Below are 22,539 nucleotides of genomic sequence, written 5' to 3'. Positions count from 1 at the left end.
AGCGCATTTCTCATCCGCCTTTTTTTTTTTTTTTTTTTTTTTTGATTCAGCGTGTTACTTGATTAATTGGTATGAAATGTTCATCTTTATCCAACAATTCCTGAAACACAAACGCAGAACTCTCCGACTGTATTTCTTATTTACAGCCCTGTAGCCCGAGTGATTTTCAATTTACTGCGCCGCTGTATAAGGTCAATATATAATACTTTGGGCCACTCCAGAAAGATTAACCAGAAGTGGATTCCCTTTCCAATCAGTCACCGCTATCAATTAAGAATTCCTTTTCCTATACTTGATTGCGGTTCTGCCACTTTCCCTATCAAGTGCAATAAAACAAACACCCTCCGCAGCCCCTAATCCTGTGAGACAAAGCTGCGGAAAGGCAGAATTTGGGAGATTCCCTGCCATATGTACGACTGGCTGCAGCTTCCACCCACGCTGCTCCGACTCCGCGGTTTGCTGTTTCCCCCCTCGGTTACTGGAAAGAGGTTTTTTTCCCTGGGATCAATTTTTTTTTTTTTTTTCCATCTTGTATTTTACCTCCATGCAGGATTGCTAGGGTTTTTTTTGTTTGTTTGTTTGTTTGTTTATTTGCATCATGATTCCCACCTGGAATATTTAAGGTTTTGTTTAGAGCACAAAGGTGATGTGGAGACTTCAGCCACAAATTATTTTTCCCAGTCGTTTCATGCCTAGTACGCTCACGGTTAAAGTAAAATGCTAGAAAATACAAATCCTAGAAGTGCAAAATTCAAAAGACAGAGATTTACAGTTCTGTTTCTTTTTATCATCTTTTTCTTTTTTTTTTTTTTTCACGCGCCTCATGATTTTGACAGTCCTGACACAATATTTTTGCACACCCAAAGACGGCAAGGCAGCCTGATGCCGCGACATCCAGACACAGTCAAAATACCCTTTTCTTTGCACTTGAAAATCAAGACTGAAGCAGTCTGTGTACACTTGCTATGCCAAAATTAGACTGCACATAAATTTAACATGCTCAAATAATGGGCTTGCATATGCAGACAGTCAAGCAAAAGGTATATTTTTCTATTACGAGCAACTCGTTAGACAAGATATTTCGGTTTCCCAAGATATTAATGGATACTCAGTAAAGGTCTTGTTAGAATGACAATACACTTCATTTTGTTTGCCGAGTCTGTAACAATTAAATCACTTTTTGTATTACAAAGCACACGCCGGTGTGACACGGCGGCGGCAGCTCCTGGAGCAGCCCTACCCCAAAGCTACGAACCAATATTTTCCTTCTTCACTTCTTATTTGAATTGCAAAGAACAGTTTAAAAAAGAAAGCCGAGATCCTGAGGCACGCAGCCAGCAGCAAAATGAGGATTTTTTGAGTCCACGCGCCAACTATTTTCATGCGGGGCTGCGAAGGAGACCGCGCTTTTACGGCATCTCCAAATCTGGAGCAAAAAGCAAAGCAGCTACGGGACTAAATACAGAATAAGATGCCACCGTTTGGACTTGGCATTGATAAAAATCATACCTGCATCCAACAGAACCACAACTGCTCTGGGCAAACCAACGAGGGTCTGAGGGACCCGGCGTGTAGAAGGAAAGGTCCCATGGGGCCATGGTTGGGATGGAGAGGCAGCAAACTGGGGACTGAAGGGTTCTTTGGGTGGTTGTTTTTTATGGGACAGACCCTTGCAGGAAGCATGAGCCAAGGCCACCACGATGGGCCAGAGAAATGCATTATTTTTCCATGTGAAGAGCTCTCTGTGGGGCTGGAGGTTGGTCCATCTTCGGCATCTGTGATGCCCTAACGGGGTGTAAACACCATGTCTGAGACAGCAGCTCAGTGGAGGCAGCTCCAGATAGCTCTGGGAAAACCGGGATTAACATGGTACAACCGGCTGGGAAAGAAATGGTTTGAGCAGCCACGTTTGAGGGACGCTGTGGAAGTTGGAAATTGGAAAAAAAGGTCAATTAACTCAACCCCACAAAAAAAATCATTGCCTAAGAGGCAACTAAAAGAGCAGGTGCTGGGTACAGGATGGCTACTGGGAAAATGGAGCAGCAAAATGCGTCCATAGAAGTGTCTGAAGAGTTAAAGATAAGGAGAGAATGGAACAGCTCAGCTTATAACAGAGATATGAACTCACTGGGAAGAAAAAACTCAACTCTTTCCATCCTGGAGGTATCCCCACGGCTGGACTTCCTCGTGCCTACACGTGGCTTTGACACTGCAACGCGAAGATCTCCCCCCATGTCTGCCCCCAACCCTCGACAGAACAAGAGGGAATGGCTTCAAGCTCCACCAGGGTAGATTTAGACTGATCATTAGGAAAGAATTCTTCACAGCAAGAGTGGTCGGGCATTGGAATAGACTGCCCAGGGAGGTGGTTGAGTCCCCATCCCTGGATGTGTTTAAGAGACGTTTAGATGTGGTGTTGGGGGATATGGTGTAGGGGAGAACTTTGTAGAGTAGGGTAGATGGTTGGGCTCGATGATTCCAAGGGTCTCTTCCAACCTAGACAATTCTATGATTCTATGATTATCTCCATGGCCACGACTGAAGTTCACTCCTAAGAGCTGTGTGCCCTTGACAAAGCTGTTCATTGGAGCCAAGTTTGTGCAGTCCCGGTGGTAGCAACTGAGGAGATTTAATTCCAAACACATTTACATTATTATGCAAATATTTGGAAATCATCAACTCCTTCACTTACCTACTAAGAGCTGAGTTAAGTGTTTCCATGGGAACGGCAACTATTAACTACTATAGTTAATATTTTTATTCTGGTAGTGTCCAGAGAGCTCAATGAAGATTGAAGACAGCTTGTACAAGGCGCTGTACGAACGCGGAGGATAAAAAAGTCCCTTGTTGAAAGGCGAAGATTAATGTTTTATGAGCTTCAAAGTCAAGTACCAGTTCTACCTGGACCTGTAAGAACACGGTCAAATTTGCTCGCAACGAGCCCGGGAGCCTCTCCCGCACCGTTTAACTAAATCAAGAGCCCTATTTATATAGTTTTGCCTTGACTCCTACAGCATTTCAGTCAAACAGACCTTAAAAACTACCCCAGCGCAATCCAGCCCGGTATCGTCCCAGTTCTAGGGACATGAGAATCCCTCCCTGTGCCTCTGATCTTTAGCTGAGTACAAATTTAAGTTAAACATGCATGAGATTAGCAGTGGTGAGGTCACGGGGGAGCAGGACATCACCAGGGGCATCCTGAAAATCAAAGGGGTACATTGCTCCCTTCCACATGTGGTCAAAAGTCAAGTCTGGACTCAAAAGAGCCTAAAACCCACAAGATTTGGGGAAAAAAAAAAATGAATGCGCTTGGGCTTGGGGTTTTTTCCCCCTCAGGTTTCAAATCTGCAGCCATGTGCAGGTTTCAAGCACCTTTGCCACACGCAGGGCTTAAAAGCTGTCTGCAGAGCACAACGAGAGCAGAAGCTGCCATCCCACCTAACCTCTGGATGACGGTGATGCTCATTGACGTGGAGGTACCAGACTAGAAACCTCCTCCCCACTGCCACAGGTTCTCCTGCCCAGCTTCTCTGCCAGATGGCAAGAACAAGACCTGGTTGATCCTCCTCCCTCATCTTTTGCCACCCAATTTATTTCTCCACTTGCTTCTTTCTTTTTGTATTGGTTTTTTTTTTTTTTTTGCCTCCTGTGTGACAAGAGTCTGGCTTACCCGGCCAAGACTCATCCATCTTTCCCACCATCACAGCTCTAAAGGCAGAGCATTTCTGGATGGGTTCCTCCTAAAAGATTCTCCAAAAGGCAGCTCCAAAAAGCAAGCCTAAAGTGAGAGTGCTGTGACACAAGATCTGGGTCTCCGTGGGGAACCACAGAGGGGTCCAAAACCCAACGAAGCTGAACATACAGAGCTGTCGGTGGGGTTGTCCAAGCTTGCTCTATCTCCAAGCCCTCAATGCGGTGGCCTCCTGCCCCCACGGGCTTCCCCAAGGCGGTCTGTAAGCGATAAAGCATCAGAAGTAGAAGATGCACTTCATTCCCCGACTTTTTAAATGATTGATGGGACCGTGGGAATCTGTTTAAACCACAAGAATCAACCATCACACAAATACATTTCAAGTTTTGAATGAACGCAACCAACGTCTCCCCCTTTGCTATCGAGCAGAAGTTTGAAAGGTGCACGAAGGGGCTCATTTGCACAGGATGACGGAGCGACGGCGACACAAAACCTTAAGTGATATTGGCTCCTCTCCCTTTCCCCATACCCAAAAATAAACACAACCTCATCCTGAAAATCTCCCCCCGCAACGCAATGCCTTGCAACTGCCGGAGAAACAGAGTGACTGGCGATTTTTTCCAACATTTTTTGGGGGATGTTTTCTTTTGGGATGTCGCTGCTGAAGACCTGATAAGGATTGCTCTACATGGGCGGCTTTGGTGGCACGTGTCACTCCCCATGCTGTCCCCTGCCCGTGCCACCCCTCCTCCATTGTCCAGCCTCCTACCCGTCGTTTTTGCGGCAAGGTTCATTGAAGAAACTGGCACCAGTGTTGCCAGCAACTTCCACCGTGGCAGCTCAGTCAGGATGACGGGAGCTGCTGAGCTGCCCTTGCAGGAGGCAGAGTTTCCACGTCCACTCCGAGAACTGCCGTCCCAACCCGGGAGACCTGCGAGACAGCGCACAGCCCCAGCCCTTCTGGTCACCCCTTCTCTCTGCCAGGACTAGAGCGCTGCGGTGCAGCACACTGGTTCTTCAGAAGATGCTGTCCCAGCTGGGTTCGTTAGGGGACAGCCGCCGTCCATCCCAAATGCTCCAAATGCAACGAGCCGAGCCCTTGGCCCACCCAGGCAGCACTAACCCCCACACAGACAACAATTAGGGCAACGAAAGTCCCCAGATTTCGAGGAGGAAAAGACCGACAGCAGCTGGAGGTCCACCTTGAACATGGCCTCTCAAAAATACCTTTCTAGAGAAGAGGGATGTGCTGGAGCATCTGAAGGAGACACCACATCTCTTGTCACCCACAAGCGCCCACCCTAGGACAGGCGATGACACTCCTGTTTGGTGTCCTACCCACTGATGCCGAGACACCCAGCACTCAATGACGACCTGAACTACGGCCATGCTGGTGCCAACAGGCAACCGCAGACACCGAGAAGAAAAACAACTCATTTCCATACAGACTGGGCTTTCAAGAGTTGTTAGGTTTAGCCACTGGTTGGGGAGGATGCGATGGGATGGTCTTTCCAAAAAAATCCCCAGTAGGTGATCCACCAGTAGGAGGAAAAAGAATGTCTTACCTGTTTCTCCCCATATTGGCAAATATTCATCCTGCTGTATGTCTAGCATGATTTCCAGTCCATTGCCTGTCCCACCCTTCACTGTGGTAAGAAGAGGCCGTCCTTCTTCTCCTGAGTTAAACATGTAGCATTTCCCATATTTTGTAAACACCTGTGAGGAGAGAAGAGAGAAATAATATAATATTGCCCGTATAATCAACGCGTCTTCCAACCCGAACATGGGCAGAGGGATGAGAAATGGCCACACGCCGTAGCTTGAAGGGAAACGTCTTCAGATAAATCTAATCTGGTTTAATCGCTTCGCATATTGTGTTCTCCTTACAGAAAATAAAAGATGGAAGAGAGGAAGGCAAAGCCGTTTTAGAGCAGTGAACAAATGTTTTCAGCAGCTCGCCCGAGTCATATCATGTTAAGTCTCCCAGAAACACACGGACACGCTGTGTTTGAGCTTGTACTAAAATATAACGCGATTCCTCGGTTTCGTGTGAGGCCCACCAGTCCACCGCCGCAGCGCGCTCACAGCTACAGACCTAAATGTGGCTCATCCCCAAAGGATGCAAACGCCAGCACTGAAGCCCCGGCTTACTCCGTGCTCATCCAGCTGCTGAGTACCAAAGCCTGGAGGCACAGCTCATGCCCACTGCTCTCCACCCAACGGGAGCAACGTGAATGATGCCTGTGCTCTCCTGACACACAAAAAAATATGCAATATCTCATTAATTCCTCAATGTACCACTACCTGGCAAAAAGGAAGAGTTAAAGACACTTTGGCTAGTGAGGAAAGACTTCCTCCATCACTTTTGCTCTTATTTAGTCTCATTTTGGCCTGCATCTTGAAAGACACTCCAGGCAAAGTCCAGGCGGTGGCTGCCAGGCCATCAGCAGCTCTGAAATGTGAGGTGGACACAGGTTTCCAAGCGGAGGGGACATGGGTTTCCAAGTGAGGTGGACATGGGCTTCCAAGTGAGGTGGACATAGGTTTCCAAGTGTAGGGGACATGCGCTTCCAAGTGAGGTGGACATGGGCTTCAAGTGGAGGGGACATGGGTTTCCAAGTGAGGTGGACATGGGCTTCCAAGTGAGGTGGACATGGGTTTCCAAGTGGAGGGGACATGGATTTCCAAGTGAGGTGGCTCTTGGTGGGGCAGCAGAGGTGTGACATCTTTGATCACGGTGGCATTGACAGTCTCGGGCACTGACCAGTCCTGCACTCAGCCTTCCCCCAAACTGGGAGAACATATGGAAAACCAAAGATAAAAACACAAGTCCCTCCCATGCTTTGCACTGACAGACTGCGGGACACGCTGATGTGCAAAACTTCTCCCTATAGTAAAATAGCTCAGAGCCATTTAGAAATCCCCCAACCGCGGCACATGGTCATTCCTGACAAGCACCAGTGTGAAACGGGGAACGTAAGTCATCTTCGAGTCACTCTGCTGTTTCACAGCTCCGGAAAGTCCGGATTTTGGAATCAGTAAGTAACCAGCAAACACCGGTAATGAATATTCAGAGCAAAGGGAGCTCAACCCCAAGCGGCGCGCTGGCTGTAGTCCCGTCGGAAATCACAAGTCACTAACGCAGTCGCTGAGATCATACGGCCCCAAGATGATTCATAAAACTAAACAGAAGCTGGAGTCATCAGCAATTTATTGCCCTCAAATATTGACACGTGCCTTATAATCACAGCGTCAGGGAAGCAGGTGAAAAAAGAGAAATATGAAATCATACTCAAGTTTAAAACCTCCAACTGGAGCAAAAAAGGACGCAGAGAATACGAAGCATTTGCAGCAAAAAAAAAAAAAAATGCCCTTTAAAAAAGATTTTATATCCAAGAGAAAATCCCGTTTTAATACTTGACTGACCTATTAAACCATTCAAGCTGGAAAGATAAGCTGAACAACAGTAATCCTGTGTTAGCAGCCTGTGCCCCGTAGATGGGTTTTCCCAGATAGGCTTTGAAAGGAGAAGTCAAAAATTTTCTAATTAGGATAGTTTAAAATACAGCAAGAAGAAAACTTGCATTAGTGAAAATCACGGTCAATCAAGCAAGCTCAGATCAAGAGCAACAGCACACCGTAAACGCTGAATAAGGATTTAGATGGTGATGTACCCAGTGCAGTCTTTAGTGAAATAAATCCAGGCAATTTTATGGGGCTTTTTATATGGCCCTTTGCCGCTGTAAAAATTTAAGTGTAAAACCTCCAGTTAGGGCATGTTTATCCAACAAACAAGATCTACAGTGACGGGGGCCTGAGGCTGACTTCGGCTGCGTGTCTGAGACCCCAATCCCAGGAAAAGAAATCAAACGATGACTTGACAAGCGCTGGATGGACGTTCCTCCATCCCCTCTGCGCCACCCTCAGCAAGCGACTGTCAAAGTCTGTGAAAGGCTGCTGGCCATGGCCAAGAGCTCATCTGCCATGACCTTGGCAGACGTTTCTCTTGCACAGTAGGAGAAGATGGGAAACCTGTCCTGCCATATGTAACCTGAGATGTGTTGACACAGGTATAGAAGAAATGCAACTGCTTTCCAGCCCCACATCCACTCCCGAGCACTGACAAGCCCAGGGGACAATCTGAGACACAGTTTAAATCTGGGTGCTCCTGGCATCATCTACTTCGCTCCTAGGACACTGCAAGGAAACACTTCCAAGGGAGCCTGATGATTTTCTGCTGCTCTTTAGGGCCACCAGCAAGCACAGATCTTCAGTAATGCTCCTGGTGAGTATCCACCCTTTCATCTCCACAAAGCAAGCAGTTACTTACGGATTTCTATGGCCAAATACCACACCAGAGCCATGACTGTGACATGAGGGAGAACGTGAACGCTTGTACTAATGAGGAATCAGGCACCTTTGCTGACGTACCACAAACAGCATGAAAACTTTGGGGTAGGGTCACCATCAGGCTTAGTCACTACGCGAAGAACTGGTGCTCAAGAGCCCTCAACAGCAGAAGGACACGGAGCTGTCGGAGCGGGGCCAGAGGAGGCCCCGGAGATGCTGGGAGGGCTGGAGCCCCTCTGCTGGGAGGACGGGCTGGGAGAGGTGGGGGGGTTCAGCCTGGAGAAGAGAAGGCTCCGGGGAGACCTCAGAGCCCCTTCCAGTGCCTAAAGGGGCTCCAGGAGAGCTGGGTAGGGACTTTGGACCAGGGAGTGGAGCCATAGGACTAGAGGTGATGGTTTTAAACTGAAAGAGGGGAGATTTAGATGAGGTATTAGGAAGAAATTCTTGACCGTGAGGGTGGTGAGGCCCTGGCGCAGGTTGCCCCGAGAAGCTGTGGCTGCCCCATCCCTGGAGGTGTTCAAGGCCAGGTTGGACGGGTCTTGGAGCAACCTGGGCTGGTGGGAGGTGTCCCTGCCCAGGGCAGGGGTTGGGACTGAATGATCTTTAAGGTCCCTTCCAACTCTAACCATTCTATGAAGAGGAGACCAACAAGGGATACATCAACAAACAGTGTGGACCAGGAGAAGACCTATAGAGCAAAACAGCCGGGGAGGAGGACAAAATACTAGAGTCGGATCTTTTTATTTCTTTGGACCAACTCGAGCCCAGTTCCACGCACTGGGTGCCCGTTTGGGCTGAAGCACATCTTCCCATTAAGTTTCATCCACCAGGCGTTGAGCCCAAGTGCTCCACAGTGGCACCTCAATGCAAATCAAAGCACAGTAAGTGGGGACAGTTGGGACACTCACTCCCAAAGCACACTCCTGATCCAATTAAACCCCACGGAGATGCCTCCACTTGCAGTCTGAGCTGGCTGCACACTCTTCCCACTGCCCATCTCCAGCAGCCCTCACTGGGAGAGCGCCACCAGGGCTATGAGGACCCAGGCTCGAAAGCACAGAGAATTGAAAATCAAAGAGAATAAGCTGAGGATAAAGAAATGAGCCTTTCCCTGCAGGACAATGTTGCTTGCAGGGACCCTATGGGGAAGGCAGCCCTGAGCTGTGAGCAGTGTAATGCTCCAGCAGCGACCAGGGATGCCTTCAGGCAATCTTCTGCTAGACTTAGCTCTGCTCCCAGGCAGAAAGGAGTCACAAATACATCAAACAAACAAACAAGACAGACAAAAAAAAACAAAAACAAAAACAAAACAAAAAAAAAACAGGAAAGGAAGAAGGAAAGGAAGAGAAGAAAGTCACCCTGCTCACCGCAGCTAGAGAACCTCCCTAGAAGCCCCTGAAGAAGCCTGCTAGAACACCTCTGGCCAGCTCCTGCACTACAGTCCCAGCGGTCACCACCCTACTGTATACAACATGCCACACACAACCACAGCCTCACCTCTACGTACCGCCTCTCCACATCCCAGAAAACACAGCCCATCCACCCTGCTCTCCACCGGCGCCGCGTGGAGCAAGCCCCTTTCTGCGCACGGACGTGGTGTTGAAAACACCAGCGGCCGTTTCACAGCGATGAAGGCTTTGAGGCCACCAGCCTTCCTTAGGAGGGAGTTGTGGAGAGACAGCGGGCAATAAGGACAGCCCCGCGGGGTTCGTTTTAGATTAAACATTAGGAAGAAATTTTTCACTGTGAGGGTGGTGAGCCCCTGGCCCAGGTTGCCCAGAGAAGTTGGTGAGGCCCCATCCCTGGAGGTGTTCAAGGCCAGGCTGGATGGGGCCTTGGGCAACCTGGGCTGGGGGGAGGTGTCCCTGCCCATGGCAGGGGCTTGGAACGAGATGATCTTCAAGGTCCCTTCCAACCTAAACCATTCTATGATGTTATGATTTTTCCTCCTCAGCACAGCTCCCACGGGATGTCCATGTCCCACCACCGGCTATCTTTTGCCTCAAACCCTAGGCAGGCTCCTTCCACCTCCTCTACTGGGAGAAACCCCGGTGCCTACATGCACAGTTCCCTGCCAAACCACATATAAATGCCATATATATATATATATATATATATGTGACATCCCCATAGATAAAGCTTTCCTGCACGCAGCCGAGCCGTGCACAGCAGGGCTTAGCCACGGTGCTCCAGGCCCAATCATGGCAGCAGGCCACGGCGCCGTACAACCGCACGTACCTCTCTCAAGACCCTCAGCCACAAAGTCTTCCATCTTTCCCTAAGAAGCTATAAAAGGCTATTTATAACGGCATTTAAAAAGACATTGCCAAGTTCGAAAATCCATAGGCGTTCATTTCAGCTCACATTAAGTGGGGTTGTGGTGTTCCTCACCTTCTCACCTTCGCTACGAACGATTACTTGGGAAGATACAACTTTTTTGTTTTCGGGGGATTCTCTCGGTTTCAGGCTCTTTTGCGCTCCCTGATAACAGGGGAGGATTCGGAGCATTATCAGATCATCAAGATAAAAGGATAGAGCTGTTTGGAAAGGGCAACGTGAGTAGATACTAACTGCAGCGCTACACAGGAGACAGTAAGCACGAGGCAAAGCAGAATGATTTAACCTCAGTTTATTTGTCTTGGGGGAAAACAGCACTACTTGCTGTTAGTAATGTTTTAACTTGCAATAAAAAGAAGGTCCAGCAGAAGCCGGAAACAAAAATACAAACAGGTACCTTGAGAATAGTCTATAAAAATACCCATTTTTTTCTTTGATGGATCACTGGATACTTTTGACAGCTCCTCTGAAAATCCCCATTGAAATACAAAGGTAAACATGTTTGAAATCTGTGAAATTGTATTCCGAGTGACACAACGAGCCCTTCTCCAGGGAAAAACGCGCGCCCTGTGAAATTAAAAAGCAGAGCATGGGTATCTCAAACAAATTCTACGGACAAAACAGAAGACACGCCGCCATCAAAAGCTCCGAGACACTGATGTATATCCCGCTGTGTGTCAAACCAACAGGGCAAAAAAGACCGATATTCAAAATGCAAGCAAGCCTGACTGGAGTAATAGAGAAAAAGGTATTTCACAGTTTATAACCAGCGTGCACAGGACAAGCATATCTGCTGATAAATTATCCTTTCAATACGGAGCAAAATGATGGTAAAAGCAAGTAAATTTGAAGTCTGTAAATTACTTTTCTAAATCCAGACAAAGATGCAGGGTAGAGCTCGCTGACAAGGCAAGACATTAGTTGTCAGATTAAGGTACTAACCATAGAAAAGAGAGCAAATTAGCATCCTTCACAATCATTTTCTCCACAATTGCGGTACACAAAGGTTCAGAAACACATATCCTATCAAGCCACGTCCAACAGCATCACGAACAGCAGAGCAAAAAGAAAAATGGAGGGACTTTCCAGACAGGTCCAGGAGAAAGGGACCATGAAGCTGAAAGGGCCTGGGGAGAACAGAGATGGGTTTGGGCAGGAATTCACATGAGATGATGGAAAAAGATCCTGTTTAGCAGGAAAGAAGACCTCATTTCTGAGTTTTTGGCAGAGCAATACATTCCCATAGCTACTGGGTCTCCCGCGGCACCCGCTGAGCCGACGGTGGCATCGAGCCATGTCATTATTTCACTGGAGGTGCGAGGAACAGCACGGTCCGGTTGGCTCCATGCGAGCGCATCGCGATGGTCCATTTGTTCACGCCTTGGCAGGAGATAGCAGTACATTCTTTCAAATGAAATGATGGCTGCGAAGAGCAAATCGCAACGGATGGCTACAATAAACAGGTTACTGAAGCGTCAAATCCCAAAGGGACCTCTTTCCAAAGGAGAACAAGACTGCAATGACAGCTCGGTAAGGAGGGAATTCGCACCTAACAGGCAGAAAGGACTTCATCTCCTTTCCAAACTGAAGTGCAGAAAGGAAGAAGGAATCAAGTCCCTATCCCACGCAGAGGGGGATGCAAGCCTGACGTTATGGTTTGAAGAACCCACAATAATTTATTGTCATTTAGATGACTATTCTCTCACCCGATGACCCCTTCCCAGCCGGGAAGGGGAATCAGAAAAACCAAGGAAACCTGAGGGTTGAAACATAAACAGATTTAATAGGATAAGATTAGATAATTAACATTAATAGCGCTAAAGAACCAATATTGATCCCAGTACCAATATAAAATACACCAGGATTATCCTCAGCCCATTCTACCCGTAGAAGCTGTGCACCCCCAGCAGCGACAGCCAACGCGGGACCCTGCGAGCGCTGCGGCTTCGGGAGGAAGGGACGGGCTCAGGGCTGCGGCACCGGGGCGAGGAGTTCTCAGGACGGCAGCCGTCACGGGAGAGAGAGAACTCCTCAGCAAACTTCCTAATTTAGAGTCAATGCGCCGTTCCTGGTATGAACTAACCCTGTTGGCAGCTCGGGTCAGTGCCCGGGTCTCGCTCCTCCTCATCCCCGCAGCCGGTGAGCTCGGAAACACTGAGACCTTGACACCCGCACACCATCGCCGGCTAGAAAGGAAATATTTTCACAAATTCAGACACTAGAGTCTTCTAAAAGTGCAGTTTTCCCAAACGTTAGAAGAGATCTTACCGAAAAGTAAAATTACTGAAAGAGAAGCCGATCCCCTGTCGCTCAAACCAGGCCACCTAACCAGGGCATCCTCTTCCTTGGAGAGCATTGTGCCTCTCAGCCCTACAAAAACACTGGGGGGAAACGAAAAACTCGCAGACCCACGTATTCAAAAGGTGACCTGGTCAGTCAGCCTCAAGAGACCGTAAGGCGAGGCACGGCTCTGTCAAACCTTAACACAAACCAGGAGGGAAAACGCATATAGATTACGTCCTTTGGTATCTTCTCCCCCTCCAAGGGTAGCCATGGATTTCTCTTTAAATTTGTGTTTGTTCCGTACCATCGGAAACCTGGCACAGAAGCATGTCAGACAAGCAAAATATTATCCATCCTTCATCGTGTCAGGTTGAATCTCGCAACGCAGAAGAGTAACGGGGGACGGCGCTCTGGAAAGCAGAGCCATAAAAGTCGTCAGAGCCGTGTTTACGAGGACAGGGTTTTCCTCTCGGCCTCCGAGACTGCGGTATCCCAGTGGGGCTTGTCAAGCAGCTCGGCAAGGCAAGGCAGGGAGATGCTTCGCTGATATCAGTACCACGTCTGCCCGCGCCCCCCTGGGCACCGCTGTCGCACGACTGTACGGGAACAGCAGGGATGTCAGCTCTGGTTTTACACAAGTCTGCTGCTTTTAAAGAAGAAGTTCTGGAGGTCCTAGGTACCGCCTGAGGCTAAGATAGTCATGCGCTGGCATTAATGTTATTTCTTGTACAAACTAGCAGCAGCCGGCATCCCACATGTAATAGTCTACCGTTGCAGACAAGCTGCTACATAACATAATAACGCTCCCGATACATCGATCTCCACCTTCAAAACCAGTTTTTGCCACTTGACAGGACCAGCTCTCTTTGTAATTTGTTTATTTTATAGGATGACTTTAAACGGCACCCAGTAGATCGCAATTCACACCCCTATCTATATTCCACCTTTCAAGAACAGTTAAAGTCCAGCAGCACGGTCACAGAGGCAGGACAGGCACATTTAATTCACTAAGAGATATTGCCATTTTCTTCTTATTTGTGCCATCAGCCACTCCCTGTAATGGCATATTGGTGCAAGCGTTTGTTTGAACGGCGAGTACTGATGGAGGGTCCTTATAGCTGGCATAAATCACCTCCACGGCCATCACTGCAATTTAGCACTGGTTGAGTGGATATTTAAAAAGAAATATAGCACTAATATTCTGGCAGCAAATGAATAAACTATAATGGTAAAGCTCCAAATATTTGAGAATTATGTTGGTCCATAAACTAAGAAAACTGCTACCCTCTCTCTGATGCCCATCAAGCCCTAATTACTTCCACACGTAACAACCTGGTGCAGAAGATGCGACAGGAGCTCTGTCCCACCAGACCGTACTTTGTTAGTCATAGGAAACAATATCTGCATGTTCCCACAAAGGTTCATCACCCACATGAACACAAATTAACCCATGAATAACTCTTAATTTCCCAGGACTCCGTTTACACAACACCATCCACCGGTCCTTCAGTAACCCAAAGCAGAATGATATCCTCCACTTTTTACTGGTTTGGGTTTTTTTGGGGGGGGAGAGGGTGGGTTTTTTTTTAACAAAAAGTTTCTCATGTCACGAAAATCAATGTCCCAGCACAAGCGTGTGGCCACTCGGCGTCTACAAATGTGCATCACACGCGGGTGAAATGAGGTCACTGGCCTGAGACACATCAGGCTGGGACCATGATATCACCAGACTGGGGTTGGACCAGGTCAGACAAGACAAAAACCTGGACCGTGCCCTCAGGAAGCAGCAGATGGCGAGGAAAGAGGAGAAAGGCTGGAGATGGTGTATTGCATTCCTCCTTCGTGACCACCGAGGCTGTCCCTCCACCAGCAGCAACCCGTAGACGAGCTCTGCGCATCCCGGCTGCCGTAGGAGCCCCGGAGCCTTTTAACAGGTGCCAGCATACGGCTGGAAGGCCAGGATTCATTTGGATAATAATTACAATCTGTCTTCCTAACCTCTCCCCACTGATTCATTTAATGAATTGTTCTTCATTACCCTTGCCGAGCTCCCTCCCGAGTAGTAGCACAGCTCTGTCTCCAGCCCAGCAGCAGCTGCAGCTCTGGGACTGACAACGGCAATATTGCTGTACGGCCCTGCCAAAAATACCTCGTGAGCGTGTCACAGCAACCGCCGATCCCCCCGGGACTCATCCATGGGAAGACAGAATCATAGAATCACAGAACAGTTTAGGTTGGAAGGGACCTTGAAGATCATCCAGTCAACCCCCCCTGCCCTGGACACCTCCCCCCAGCCCAGGTTGCTCCCAGCCCCGTCCAACCTGGCCTTGAACACCTCCAGGGATGGGGCAGCCACAGCTTCTCGGGGCAACCTGCGCCAGGGGCTCACCGCCCTCACAGTCAACAATTTCTTCCTAATCTCTACTCCAAATCTCCACTCTTCCAGTTTAAAACCATCACCTCTAGTCCCACGGCTCCCCTCCCTGACCAAGAGTCCCTCCCCAGCTCTTCTGGAGCCCCTTTAGGCACTGGAAGGGGGTCTAAGGTCTCTCCAGAGCCTTCTCTTCTCCAGGCTGAACCTCCCCAACTCTCTCCCAGCCTGTCCTCATAGGAGAGGTGCTCCACCCCTCTGATCTTCTTTGTGGCCCTCCTCTGGGCCCACTCCATGTCTTTCCTATGCCGGGGGCTCCAACAAGATGCTCATGGAAGCACTATGGATCCTTAGCAAAGAGGGTGGATAAAACATTTGGACTTGAAACGTCAGTATCAAATCCAGCTAATGATAATAAGTTCTCCAGAAAAATGCTGATTGCCCATCTTCAGACCTCATGTATGTTCAAACCATCAAGCAGCACCCCAAAGCCAAAGGGGGGATGGGGAAACGCTCGTGAGCTGGGCCATCCTGGTCATCCAGGGTGAGATTGGCTGGAGACTCCTCAGCCATGGCCTTCAGCCCCTCCACAACCTCCCTGAGATACTGAGAACCTGCAGGATGGTTCCCCTCCAGCCAACGCCAGAAGCGTTTGCTCCTTGCTATAAAATTGTTCTCACGTCTGGAGCTTTTCAGGCCATTCCCTGCCTCGAAAGCCCAGCCGTTCTGCGGAGCCGGCGTGGGAGGGAGGCGTCAGCCTCGTGAAAAGGACAAACAGCTCCAAATACTCCCGACGGGACAACTTCATCTCATGCCTTTTCCGAAGGAAAAGCAGCAACCGCTCCCTCGTCCTTACGCAGAGGAGATAAGCACTAAACGTCCTACTGAAAACAGCATTTCTCTGTAGCCAGCGAAGCTTAAAACCCCGGGAGGCTTTTCCTACTTGCAGCCCTGAGTGTTACAACTTCTGCCTGAAGTGAAATATTTGGGGCACCAGAAAAACCAAAGCCAGTTTCCACCCAGCACAGAGCTTGGGCTGGAGCTCAGGACCCCCCTGGCCACCACGGCCAGCGTGAACGGCCACGGCCATACGGTCGGGTGATGGTTTTATGCCCTTTGCACACCAAGGGATTTGCACCGTGGGTTCTCGCTGGCGTATGACCAAGCCATAATTCAGAGCACCACCGTTTACGCTGGAAAAAAGGATATTTCCATCATGCGCTTCCAGGAACCTTAGTTGGGGTCGCTCAAAAGTTAGCACAAAGCACCCTTTTCCACCTTCTTGTGATGGCTACATTGTTTGGAAGGGCAAACTTTGGAGAGGCTGCACGCACGGTGTCTTTCTTCTTTCACCTGTTGGCTGCACATAGACCTCCCGGCAACACCCCACTGCTCTCTGGTGCAGAAAATCCCAGTGAGCAAAGCTGTTCTCCACCATCACTCGTGCACGCTCCACCATGCCCCACCACTCATGCGTGTGCCATCAGCGTGGTGGTGAGGCATCTCAAGGACTCCCTTTAAGGTGCCTGGAGGAGGCAGGACAGACAGCTGTCACGTTCCTCACCTCCTGTGAGCAAAACACAGCCTGTGGATCGGTAAAAAAGGGATATCAGCAGTGCCTGACTCCACAGGAGCATGTGAGGACACCTCATTCACACCTGCGAGGTGCTCAGAGATCACGGTAATGTGAGGAGCGCAGACATAGTAGCCATATTTATACCCTCACACGCCAAATGCAGACAGCGGGAGTTTAGCTACAGATGGGAGGGAGCTGAATCAGGCCTCTAATTAGCTAAAACGCTATCACTTTTGACGCACCATCTATGCAACCGCTACCTCATGGAGCAAGACAACCACCAAGCACCGGCTCACAGGAGGTAACTGGTGCTCTCATGGGGCAAGCGGTGGACCAGCGCCACGTCCGTGCACTCGCTCCCGGGGACCCAGCATGTCTGATCCCGTCGTACTTTGCCTCTCTGCTCCCCACCACACGGACCTGTTATGGTAATGCAGCGTTTCATCATCTGGAGATACGACAAACGAAGCAGCGTTACCTACAGGAAGATGTTGGCAGGTCTATCCCCAGTCATAACTAAATTCTACCCAATGACAGCTGCGAAACTAATTGCCCCTCACGGCAGGAAAAATATGAAAAGAGCAGTTAAAGCAGGTTTTATCCCACCTGAAGCTGGAGGGGAGGGATGCCATCCAGAGGGACCTGGACAGGCTGGAGAGGTGGGCCCGTGTCAACCTCATGAAGTCCAACAAGGCCAAGTGTGAGGTCCAGCAATGTGCACTCACAGCCCAGAAAGCCCCCGGCACCCCGGGCTGTGTCCCCAGCAGCGTGGCCAGCAGGGCGAGGGGGGGATTGTGCCCCTCTGGGGAGACCCCCCCGCAGTGCTGCCTCCAGCTCGGGGGATCCCCACAGCAGAAGGCCCCGGAGCTGTTGGAGCAGGGCCAGAGGAGGCCCCGGAGATGCTGGGAGGGCTGGAGCCCCTCTGCTGGGAGGACGGGCTGGGAGAGTTGGGGGGGGTCAACCTGGAGAAGAGAAGGCTCCGGGGAGCCCTCAGAGCCCCTTCCAGTGCCTAAAGGGGCTCCAGGAGAGCTGGGGAGGGACTTTTTCCAAGGGCATGGAGTGACAGGATGAGGGGGAATGGCTTCAAACTGGAAGAGGGGAGATTCAGATGAGATATTAGGAAGAAAGTTTTCACTCTGAAGGTGGCGAGATGCTGGAACATACTGTCCAGAGAAGCTGTGGCTGCCCCATCCCTGGAGGTGTTCAAGGCCAGGTTGGACGGGGCTGGGAGCAACCTGGGCTGGTGGGGGGTGTCCCTGCCCAGGGCAGTGGGGGTGGAAACTGGATGATCTTTAAGATCCCTTCCAATCCAAACCATCCTACGGTTTTATGAGTCTAAACTCAGGCCTCTGCAGCGGACCCTAACCCTGCAGTCAGTGGAGAAGGGCAAAGCCGGGCGAGAGGTACATACGGGGGTACATATATAGGCATGAATAAACGTAAACTGAGATAAAGTTTGGTTTAAACCTATGGGCAGGATTCATCACACCCAAGCATCTGTTTCCCAGGGATGGATCCATCCCCACGGGATGATGGAGGGGAGCAGAGAGGCCCAGCTCTGCACAGCCACGATACTGTGCTTGAAATTTAGAGCGGAATATACTGCAGAAAGAGAATTAGTAACCATAGCCCCTTCTCGCTCAGTTGACTCTCTATAGGAATTTAAGTCTTTTCACTCTTTTCCCCTCCCTTTTAGCTGGGCAGAGCCAGCACGGCCGGGGGCGGCGGCAGCCCTTCTCTCTGCCCCACGTTTCAGCCACAAACGCTTACGCACGGATGCAGCTCAAGTTCTAGACCATCATCATTGCCGAGGACACGACAAACTTAACTTTCCAATTCCAGGGTAAATCGGTACCGCCAAGCAGGAGGGGGGGGGGGGGGGGAAGGAAATAAAATCATGCTTGTAAACGGGGCAGACTGGATCTCAAAGTCACTGAGTGGCAGTAAACCAGGCGTGATACGGTGGTATTTTTACGGTCCCTTTTTCGAGCAGAGCAGGGCTGGAGGAGGGCACGGTCCCCGCCGAGATCTCCAGCCGCGACAGCAGCGGGGCAAATCCACTTGACTCCCGCTGAGTTAATATAAATCATTCCTGCTCACCGAATCAGAGTTGGGGTGTGTACACTGCTATAACCAGGCAAACAGCACCAGCCAGGCAAACCTACACATCCCAACAAAGGTACATGCAGTGGGATCACTGCAGGACAGCTTTTTGGAGGCAGCCCCACAAAGACCGTATGAAAAGGACTGGAATATTTTGCAGGGGAAATTAAAAGGGGGGGGGGGGGGGGGGGGGGAATAGCACGGCAAGGAAATTATTTTGCATTCTGTATTCCCAAACCTCCCCCGAGTACCCGACCCACAGCCTCTGCAGCCGGTCCAGCGCAGACACTCTGTAAGCATCCTCTGGCTAAAGGATTAACCTCGGTTAGCCTTTTAATTTAAATTACTGCTGAAGTAGCCGATTCAGCGAGAGATTTTATAGCTGCTATTTATTATTTGTACAGCCACAGCTCCAAGCGGCCCTTTGCCGTTCCAGAAAGGCGGTGGGACACACCACCCTGCGGCACAGAGCCGGTGCTCGGAGTTACACGGGGGGGTTCAGGAACCATCTCCTAACGACTCGATCGAAGCCCCAGGACCAGATACAGGCAGCGAAATACCGGTTCTTGCCACGAGCTGGGATGTGTTAAAGGATTTGCCGTACACAACCCGCAGCTGAGCAGCAGCAACTCCGTATTTAGTGCAAGACATGCAGCACTGGCCAGGCACGAGCATCTCCTCCAGGGCTGCATCCCTCCTCCAGGGCCGGGGCAATCCTCTCCATCACTGATGATGGATGAAAGCCCAATTAGTCCAAAGGCAAGAGTTTTTTTAACCCTTAAGTCTTTATTCGACACAAAACCTTTTCCGAGAGATCCTGATCATTTCAGGATAACTATAACAACACTCGTGATGCCGCGGGGAGCGGCGTTGCTGCGGGACAGGGACATTTTGCTTTGTAAAAGCCAAGTGTGAAACGCAGCAAGGCAAGAGAAAGAAAGGGAGATTCCTTCACTACAGCGAGTACACGGTGTCACAGGACACAAGGGAGCCGGGCAGCTCGTCCGCACCCCTCCTTGAAACCAACACTCATGTATTTTTGGTGGAGACCTCCAAAGAGTCTATTTATGGTCTCCTACGGTCTAAAGTCTATTCACTTGCCACCAAAGGGCTCAGGTATCCGCCAGTTCCTTTTTAAACATTTTTACAGCATGTTTCACACTCGAGGGGGACTCAAAGCTCTTTATGGGCAAACACAGTTTCCCAGATCATCCCAAGTAGTTTTTTTTCTACTTTAAAAACTACACAGACATATTCCACAGAATATAAGCATCCCAGACTCCAAAAAGAGTCCTGGTTGGAATTACAAGGCTTTAAGGAGCACAAGCCCAGGTCCCAGCTCAAAGGACCTCATGCACCAACTCTACAGGATTTTGGATGAACCCCAAAGCATCCTCCCACAAGAAACACAGCTTAGGGTCCACAGCCCCAAGCAACAAGTCCTCTAAGAGACCACAAAAATCAAACACAGCCCCGAGCAGACCGACAGCCCGTGGAGATGGTTCCAGCAAGCCCTCAAGCCAGAGGGAGATGCTACTCAGCTTCACCCTTTCTCCAACAGCTTGCAAAAAAATCACAGCCCCCAAAAAATCACAGCCTGTCCTCATCAGAGAGATGCTCCACTCCCCTCATCATCTTTGTAGCCCTTTGCCGGACCCTCTCCAGCAGTTCCCTGTCCTTCCTGACCCGGGGAGCCCCGAACTGGACACATACTCCAACCACGCACCACCTGCTACTTGGTGCAGATGAGACACAGACCCGACAGCCTGAACTAGAGACAGACCCCGAGCTCTGGGAGGTAAGAAAACGTGCAATTAAACTTTCGCTTGATACACACCACCCCTCGGCTCTCTGGAGAATCCTCGAGTTAGAGATCTGGTACCTGGAGCTGAGCACACGTGAAAACAAAGCCAACGTGGCCCATTTCAGTGCTTTTAGCGGCTTCTACCTCGTAATAACCTCAGAAGATATTCGTAACCCAGGCAAGGAAATGAGTATGTTCAGAACGCACAGCATGGTTTTAAATTAGAAAAATATCCTTTTAATTAGCTTGCTGAATATATATATATAAACACACATATATATATTTCTCCACCAGAACCGCCAGTCCCTGAAACGCGCTGCCTCTTCCAGCTTTGAGGCCGAGATGAGGATTTTACCCGCGCCGCAAAGACCCTTTTGGCATCAAGTGCCAAATCCTTGGTCCGATCACCCTTGTCCTGTCCAAAGTACATAGTTTGGTATTCAAGCACCTACAGAGAGACTTCTCAACATAAGGGCAGAAGCACGTTGCCTCTGGCCAACCCTGCGCTGGGACAGAAACCCCATCACCTGCTGGAAGAGCCATCGGCTGCTGCTGCAGAGGCAGGAGATGGCAATAATGCAAAACTTTGAGAACCTGCACTCAAAACAGATCATAGAATCACAGAATGGTTTAGGTTGGAAGGGACCTTGAAGATCACCCAGTGCCACCCCCTGCCCTGGGAAGGGACACCTCCCCCCAGCCCAGGTTGCTCCAAGCCCCGTCCAACCTGGCCTTGAACACCTCCAGGGATGGGGCAGCCACAGCTTCTCAGGGCACCCTGCGCCAGGGGCTCACCGCCCTCACGGTCAAGAATTTCTTCCTAATACCTCATCTAAATCTCCCCTCTTTCAGTTTAAAACCATCACCCCTCATCCCATGGCTCCCCTCCCTGATCCAGAGTCCCCCCCCAGCTCTCCTGGAGCCCCTTTAGGCACTGGAAGGGGCTCTGAGGTCTCCCCGGAGCCTTCTCTTCTCCAGGCTGAACCCCCCCACCTCTCCCAGCCCATCCTCCCAGCAGAGGGGCTCCAGCCCTCCCAGCATCTCCGGGGCCTCCTCTGGCCCCGCTCCACCAGGTCCATGTCTTTCCTATGTTGGGGGCTCCAGAGCTGGACATAATAGTCCAGGTGGTGTCCCATGAGAATGGAGTAGAGGGGCAGAATCACCTCCCTAAATACGTATTTTTATTTTCAAGCAGTCCCTGGGATGCTGCTTGCCAGCATCGCTTCCTCCCCACTGCCACTTACTGCAGCATAAGTTCACAGGGCAGCAGCCGAAGTCGCTCCGAAGAAGCCCAGATGCCACCAGCAGCGGGAGCATCCCCTGATCGAAATGTAACCGACCCTAAAAGCACACTGCAAAGCCTTCCGAAAGCAACGGCATAAAATCTCTCTATACCTGTCCTCTTTTTGCCTTTTATTTTAAATTTTATGTAAACAGCATGCATTGGTTCCTGCCCTCCTAACTAATAAAAAGCACCAGAAAAAACTTCCTCAAGGAGAAAATGCCATGAAAAAACCCAGGACCAAAATCCCTGAACCCTCAGCGTGTGCACTCCAGTCAGGCCCCGAAATTACAGATATCATGACTCCTTTAACAACTTTCCCCTGGTCTTATTTTATGGTTGGCTTCGCAGGAGTAAGCCTACAGTAATCACGAACAAAATTCAACTCTAAAAACGAAAAAAAAACCCAGCTGTTCCGAAATGTAAAGGCTTTATTTTCTAATTAATTTGACACTAGCTCCTAAAAGGCTTGGCTCTTTAGCACTCCGTTTGAGCAGCTCACTGAATAAAGATTTTCCTTCTCCCCATTTCGAGCAATTTATTTGATGCAATTTCTATTCCCGACGGTACCCCGCGCGCCCAACGCATAAACGCGCGCGGCTCTATTTGCTTAGCGGCACCAATAAGAAAGACTAGTCCATAAATCCCTTCAAGTGGCCTTCAGAGAGATTTTTGGCACCGAACCTACCTATTAAAAAAAAAAAAAAAAAAAAGTGAGATTTTAGGTTGAGCCGTGCAATTC

The 22,539-nt window shown here is 49.8% G+C and overlaps 1 protein-coding gene across 1 annotated transcript in view; it reads right to left on the bottom strand.

Annotated features, from left to right (window-relative positions):
* The window catches only part of LOC309681328 (acid-sensing ion channel 2), a 534,050-nt gene that overhangs the window by 44,968 nt on the left and 466,543 nt on the right, over positions 1-22,539 (bottom strand). Inside the window, exon 2 of the mRNA XM_082495178.1 lies at positions 5,257-5,407. Coding sequence (XP_082351304.1) covers positions 5,257-5,407 — 151 coding nt within the window. The remainder of the gene's footprint in view (positions 1-5,256; positions 5,408-22,539) is intronic.

This window comes from Vanellus vanellus, assembly GCF_965231255.1.
Source record: "Vanellus vanellus genome assembly, chromosome: 24".
Lineage (NCBI taxonomy): Eukaryota > Metazoa > Chordata > Aves > Charadriiformes > Charadriidae > Vanellus > Vanellus vanellus.
The sequence above is the reverse complement of the archived record's forward strand: the minus strand, read 5'-3'. Positions and strand labels throughout refer to the sequence as shown.